The 7,560-nt window shown below is 29.0% G+C and overlaps 1 protein-coding gene across 5 annotated transcripts; it reads left to right on the plus strand.

Moving 5' to 3' along the window:
- The first annotated feature begins 1,477 nt into the window (after positions 1–1,477).
- Positions 1,478–7,188, plus strand: LOC109818284 (agamous-like MADS-box protein MADS1). 5 transcript variants are annotated; one of them, XM_020383729.3, is made up of 9 exons: positions 1,478–1,691; positions 1,961–2,195; positions 4,333–4,414; positions 5,037–5,098; positions 5,183–5,282; positions 5,467–5,508; positions 6,201–6,242; positions 6,330–6,505; positions 6,809–7,188. In XM_020383729.3, exons 1-9 carry the CDS (start codon positions 1,493–1,495, stop codon positions 6,810–6,812), a joined length of 942 nt encoding a protein of 313 aa, XP_020239318.2. In that variant the 5' UTR covers positions 1,478–1,492; the 3' UTR covers positions 6,813–7,188. The 5 variants fall into 5 exon arrangements, with proteins under 5 accessions (XP_020239318.2, XP_082920180.1, XP_020239322.2 ...); XM_020383733.3 differs by having other exon boundaries at positions 1,577–1,691; positions 1,966–2,195; XM_020383739.3 differs by lacking the exon at positions 1,478–1,691 and adding an exon at positions 1,702–1,798.
- The last annotated feature ends 372 nt before the right edge of the window (positions 7,189–7,560 follow it).

The following is a 7,560-nucleotide window of genomic DNA, read 5'->3' on the forward strand; positions in this document are numbered from 1 at the left end:
AGAAATATAATTAGGAGCTATCAATTAAATATATTATTATTATTATTATTATTATTAAACCGCAAAAGACTGAGATGTAAATACAGTGCATGTTTGGATTTAGCTAGATTGAATTATTCAAAATCATATTACAAATATTTATATGTTTATTCGCATTTTAAAAAATATTTTTAGTTAAAAATAACTTTATTTAACTTTTGTCTTAAAGAAAATGTTAGAGAAAGTAACTTTATTTAACATTTTAAGAAATTGATTCTAATTTTAAAATTGATTTTGAGTTAGGTAATTTTTGCCTTGGATCTAAAATTTTATATTGACTTTACTACTAACTTGTTTTTCGAATGAGAACATCCAAACTTAGTGCGTGTTTGTTTTCACGTTTTAAATGTGAAAAATCATGTTTAATGTAAAAAATCACGTTTAACGTGGAAGCTACAACGTATAACTCCACGTTAAACGTGATTTTTTACGTTTAAAACGTAAAAGCAAACACACTGGTAAAAAAATTGATTCTTATCAAAATTATTTTTGTATAATCAATTTTACATAAAATTAATTCTAAAAGCTCTCACTCAAACGTACAAGATTTATGTTAAATTGATTTTAATGTGTCATGTTTTATATTAAAAGCAAAGTAGTAGCAAATACAGTTATACCTTTTTTTACTCTAACTAATTAATGCAAAAATTACTTTAAGTTATATCTATTCAAAACACTACAAAAAAAAATACCTTGTAATAACACATATTTTATAATGATACAATATTTGTTACTAAAAATTATTTTTATCTATATTATAAATATAATATATGTTAACATATTATTAAAAAATATAGGTATAAGATAATACACAATATATATTATTAAATCTCATTTAAAATCAATACGAAGATTATATGTAATAATAAGTCAAATAGATTTATATATGCTTACATATATTATATTTATACAAATTTTTGTATGTCATTTAATGTAATATTTTTTATAGTGTAACCAATTACAAACTCAAGAATGACTCCCTTAATTAACATGAAATCAAACATGTATAATTATGTTTATCTAAAATTATATTTCAATGTAATTATAAAAAATTCCAAGTAAAACCAAACATGCATCAATTTCATTCTAAATTAGTTATATTAACTTTGCCTCAAACTCAAAGACACACTAATTTGTCCAAAATTCAAATAATGCAAGAGAGTTTGGGTGAGTGAGACATTGAAAACTAAAAAAATGGAGATTCTAGGAGGATAAAATGCCAAAACTCAAAATCCAAGAAACCACCCTGCAGCTATGCCTCAAAATTTCAAGCTTTCCAATTTTTTGCGTGCAAACTTACACATTCACGTCCCTTTCATTGGAATTGAATCTAACCACACATTCACAAAGTCACTTTCAAAAAGACACTTTCATTGTCCCCCTTCGCCTTTTCCCCATACATGAACAAATGAACGGTTAAGCATGAAAGTTGACAAGCGAATGAGATGAGGTGATGAATCCCAAACTCTTTTTTTCTTTCTTTTATTTAGTTATTTTCCAAACACTACACAAGGACTCACCAAATTTTCATTTTCATTCACTCCATAAATACCTCTCTCATAGTCACAGACCAACCCACTTCCATATTTTGCAACCTTTTCTCCTCACTCACAGGATAACACCAAACAACTACAAATACTCTCATTGCAAAGGTACAACCTACCTACCTAAGCTACCTAGACACACACCTTCTGTCTTTCATTATTATCTTCATGTTAATTAGGAGCTAGCAACCTTAATTAATACCTCGTTGCTCATAGTATGTTCAAATCATCAACCTTAATGACCATTCTTTTCAAGCCTTCTTTGCTTGATCTCCTAATTAATTTCATCCATCCTTGAAGTGACACCAAATATTAAATATTATAAACTTTGGTGTTTTTTGTATTATTTTTTCTAGCTAATTATACTTGATTTTCAGCACAGATGGAGTTTCCAAACGAAGCAATATCAGAAGGGTCTTCTCAGAAGAAAACGGGAAGAGGGAAAATAGAAATCAAGAGGATCGAGAACACAACGAATAGACAAGTTACCTTCTGCAAGAGACGCAACGGTTTGCTCAAGAAGGCTTATGAATTGTCTGTTCTCTGTGATGCTGAAGTTGCCCTTGTTGTCTTCTCTAGCCGTGGCCGTCTCTATGAGTATGCCAACAACAGGTTATTCAATTCCCTTACACACACTCTCTTTCAATCTCATTTCATATCTTAACAACATAAAATCATATTTAGAAACAAGGGTTTTATAGGCTTATAATAGTTAAGACATTTCTGTTTGTTTAATTTTGTGGTATTGTTATTATTATTATTATTACCATTCTTTCTAGCTTGCTCGTTCAAGTGGTTTGTTTAGAAGGGTGCAGATCTGTGTAAGCCATAGAAATAGACGTTATGAGGTGAAACAATGTAAAGTAGCAAGTGTATCAGAATGAGATGAAGAGAAAGCTTTATTTAGGGTTAGAAAGAGTTGCAGGTGAGAGATCTTAGCTTCCTTGTGTTGAGCATTACCAATCCTCTTTCTTTCTCTCTCTTAGATTTTGATTTCTCTCTCCACTTGGCAACCATCAAATCTAAAAAGGGTCTGCTGCACAAAGCTGTCACGCACTCAATGAATAAGAAGCCCTTCCCTTCCCTTCTTGTTTTCTTTTCCATCTTGACTCTTCCTTAATGCTACTTGTTTGTCAACTCAGCAAAATGTATGTAGTGACAATTTTGGAGTTAGCCAGGGTTTCACACTTTTCCATATTTAGTCACACCTCAATCACTTCAATTCGTTTTTACACAACTCGGGAAGATTATAGTTCAATCCTAATATTGAAGAAAAGAGAGTAAATTTATGTCTTGTCATTTTATTATGTAATTTTTTATACAATTTTTTTTGTACTAATACATTTTCTTTTAAGAATGTTATTTATTTCCGTACAATAAGGTTGAAAATTAAGAAGAACCAATCATATCAGATATTAGGGTTATCCACTAATGAGTGGAGTTTCTTTTAAATTTGCATAAGATTTTCCCCAGGATTAACTGTTTATAATTAAGTGCATTTTTAGTATATATGATATTTCAATATTTAAAAAATTTATACCAAAGTTTTCACTATAAACTATTTGTTGACTAAATAAATCAATTTAAACTAATAGTTTGAAGGATGTCCGAATTAGTTCCCCATTTTCTTAATTTTTGCCTTTTATATAATGGACTAACGGAGCAAAGTGTACTGGTTAGGGTTTCCCAGTTCATATGTGTATTATTAATGCCCATAACTCATTGTCTACGGAAGAAATTAATTTATGGGCTCTGGCGCAGGGACTTTGACATATTAACCAACTATTTAGCTATTTTGCTATATAAAAAAATGAATATTTTTAATTAATTAAAAATAAAAGAAGAAGAAAGATAACATATTTAAGCTGTTATTTCATGATAAAAATAAATAAATAATATTAATACTCCTGGAGTTTCGTCAAATTTATACTTATACCTTCCTTTTATAATCTCTACGTTAACTTCTTCAATTATTTAAAAAAAGTATTAAATGACTCTGCAATTTGATTTTTTTCAAGAAAAAAATTGAATGTAACAAAAAAAAAAAAAGAGAGAAGAGAAGCAAACGTGTAAGAAATTGAGTTTTCTTAAAAATGAACTAATCCAAATACTTACCTAAAAAACACATGATGAATGTTTCTATAGTTTTTCAAGAAGGACATAAGGGTATTATCTTCAATCTTATACAGGCTCTTATATATATATTTTTTTAAAAAATAGTAATTTAAAATCCGAAAGAAGTGATATACTATCAGAGTGTTTAGATATTATTCTCGTTTCTGATTTCTTTACCCTAAGTAGCTAAAAGTAGCAAGATGATATCAGGTTCTAAGAATGGGTAAAGGCAAATCAGTTCTCTCTTTCCCATGTTGTATTTTTATTGCTTTCATCTTTGTGGAATAAAGCTTCTCATTCCCAACGTCAATTCTTTACCTACTCTCTCCAATATATGTTTTGGACGTTTCAATTAAAGGGAAAGTTCAAACTTACACCCACTCATGCCATATCCACCTCTTTCTGCATACCGTATTAATTTTAATTTACTATGGCTATGCCAGTAACCACTAACCAGGTCGTGTTTCAACATTCTTTAGGATTCAAAAGAATTAATGAAAAATTTATATATATAAGTACACTCATTCAACTAGCTTTTTAATTTGTGTCCACTTGGAAAATTTGGAGAGGAGGTATCAGAATTATTTATCCTACTGATCAAATGCTTTATATTTCTATTTTGCATTGTTTGCAGTGTTAGAGGAACCATCGATAGGTACAAGAAAGCATGTGCTGCTTCCACAAATGCTGAATCTGTCTCTGAAGCTAATACACAGGTAAATTTAAAAAACACCTACTGCCATATCTCATAATATGCTGATAACTTGAGAAGGACAATATTGTATTTATATATGAATAATGTTGTTTTTACAACTGAATAATGCTGATATATATATGTCAACAAATGTTAACACGAATCAAGTTTGAATTTAAGAATGTTTTGTTATTAAGCAATGTAATCTTAGAACCATGTTGAGTTTGGTGGCTTAATTCACATAATCTAGAAAAGGAAAAAGTTTCCCCACTCTTGAAACATCATGTAACATAAAAGAAAGTTTTGAGAGGAGACCAAGAGTTTAGAATTAACTAATTAGTTCAATAATGTACATTATTTTCTTAATTTCTCCTTCATTTGGATATATAAACAAAAGGGGTTATTCAGTTTGTACTTTTATAATAAATAATGTACATTATTTTCTTAATTTCTCCCATGTTCTCTCTTCACTTGAGCTTCATCAAGTTTCTCAGCATAAACTTCAATTATCACGATGAAGAATTATTTGTTTTATCCGATATTCAGTGTTTAGTTAAATTTAATTCTCCTTATCATTGAATTGCAATATTGTAATGCTCCTCCACAAGGTTCTCTAACTACTTGACGCTATTCTTGAATATCAGTTTTATCAGCAGGAATCGTCCAAATTAAAAAGACAAATCAGAGACATTCAGAATCTAAACAGGTCAGTATTACTTTCTCTTAAGTTTTTTTTTCAACACACTTTTTCCACTGAATGAAAAACGCAATGGATTTTCTTGATTTTCAGGCACATCCTTGGTGAAGCTCTAAGCTCTCTGAGTCTAAAGGAATTAAAAAACCTCGAGAGTAGATTGGAGAAGGGTTTAAGCAGAGTTAGATCCAGAAAGGTATTATATATAAACTCAGCAATCAGCATAAAGCATCTTAAGCGTCTGAACATGCATTATGCATTTATATGAACAAGCAAGTAGTCAAAAACTAGCAACTAATTAAGATAATTTCGGATAGTATTTTGAAAATATGCGTTATTTATTTTCCTTTGGACTAACGTACACACTTAAATTCTTTCAGCATGAAACATTGTTTGCCGATATCGAGTTCATGCAAAAGCGGGTACTCATTATGTCTTTCAATGCTATTCGTTTCTGTTTTACTTGCTTTATACATATAAGTATCTGAAGAATATATATCATAAAGTTTTACAATATTGAACATGATTGCGTAATTCTTGTACATTTTTATGCATGACATCAGGAAGTCCCAAACCATATTTTCAATATTTTCCAATAATCTTGAAAATTTGTAAAATAGTGTGCTGTCATAAGTGCTTAGTATTATTATCATAATATAATGTTGTATGTCCTCTTATAAATCACATTTAGTAGTATTCATGTCACTCTTTACATTTGTAATTATTATAATATTCCAAGAGTTATTTCAATCTATAAACTTGTGAAGGAATGTATGGGAGAAAATAACAGAAAAAATATAATAATAATAATAATAATAATAATAATAATAATAATAATAATAATAATAATAATAATAAAAGAACAATTCACCCCAAATTATGTTTTTCTTATTTTAAGCTTTTTTGCACAATTTTATAGAAAATAAATTTATTGAGTGTTCTTTAGATACCAACATCATTTATGGAATACCGCTAGAATTAATTAAAATTGATCACATTCAGTGTATAAAGTCATCAAATAGGAAATTATAAAGTCTTTAAAATTTATGGCTTATATTTGTATTTAAATCTCTTCTAACATGCACATTATATATACTTACTGAAAAAAATGCAGGAAATGGAGCTGCAAAACCATAACAATTTTCTGCGAGCTAAGGTCTGTTTATTCCTACAAAGGCACAACCATGAATTTCTAATTAAATAGTTGAATGATAAGAATAGTTTGTGGGATGATGCATTGCAGATAGGTGAACATGAGAGAGCACAGGAACGGCAAGCGGATATGATGGGAGGAAGTGTGTGTGAGTCCATAGCTTCAGAATCATATGACAGAAATTTCTTCCCTGCTGCAGTAAATCTCATTGATTCCAATTCCAATCATCAATATTCACGTCAAGACCACACTGCTCTTCAACTTGTGTAAGCACATTCATCTATCTATCCTTTTATTTCATTCATCAATCATCGCCATCAAAAGCTAGCTAGAGGGGAAAGCTAGTGCCTATAGAAATTAACTTCCATTAAATATTTTTCTTAATGTATGTGCATACTGCATAAACATTAAACATCTTAAGCTATAAGATGGAGTTATTCCCTTTTATGTTGTTTTTGCTATACAGTTCAATAGTAATTCTTAAGTGCAGTTTATAGTTCATGATTTCAATTAACATTAACTAACCATTTTGATATGTTTCTGACTTCATTTTTCACCTCTGGATGCAGCTGATAAGCTGGAAAGCCATTTGAAATTATGCCACAGCCGTCCTATATATCGTTACGTGTTTATAGCTAAGTGGTGTGGGAGCCCATACTTGCCTAAGTTTCGTGAACGAGTGCATTTAGAACTTAATTAATTACTCTTCTAAAGTTCTTCCAAGAGAAAGCTAGAACCAGCATTTGTACCAATACATCATATCATATTGTTTATGTATCTTCCGGTATATATAGTTAATTTCTATTCAGTCCTACCATACTGTATTTTGTATGTTTAGTTGGGCATACTATATATTATGAAATGCATGTGTCGATGAGTAAAATTTTTGTGGCCTCCTAATTAATTTTGAAATTAATCATATATAAAATTTTTCTTCCTTTTCTCCTAATTAATTTTGAAATTAATCATATATAAATTTCTCTTCCTTTTCTCCTAATTAATTTTGAAATTACAAAAGAAAAAAGCTAAAATAATTGCAAATATTAGTATGATTATACATCATGAGCGTAAAATAATTTTACATAATTAACTAATTAAAAATTATTATTAATATAATTTTTAAGATAATTATTATAAAAATTTATAAACTTAGTGTACACTATAATTTGTAATTGGATAACATATATTATATAACTTATTTTCTGATATATATATATATATATATATATAATTTTAAATCCGCTAGTTAGGGAAAAGATTCCTTGTTTTGAAGAACTCAAGCTCAACTTCAAATTAAAATTGGACAGCAAGAAGAGGAGGA

This window comes from Cajanus cajan, chromosome 9 (assembly GCF_000230855.2).
Source record: "Cajanus cajan strain Asha chromosome 9, NIPB_CcT2T_4, whole genome shotgun sequence".
NCBI lineage: Eukaryota > Viridiplantae > Streptophyta > Magnoliopsida > Fabales > Fabaceae > Cajanus > Cajanus cajan.

What these genes read in the sequence shown, in the direction of transcription:
- LOC109818284 (XM_020383729.3), top strand. Translation starts at nt 1,493, where the DNA reads ATGAATCCCAAACTCTTTTTTTCTTTCTTTTATTTAGTTATTTTCCAA. An exon ending in GACATTCAGAATCTAAACAG is followed by an intron (nt 5,099 to 5,182) that starts GTCAGTATTACT and finishes CTTGATTTTCAG; the next exon opens with GCACATCCTTGGTGAAGCTC. An exon ending in TCGAGTTCATGCAAAAGCGG is followed by an intron (nt 5,509 to 6,200) that starts GTACTCATTATG and finishes AAAAAAATGCAG; the next exon opens with GAAATGGAGCTGCAAAACCA.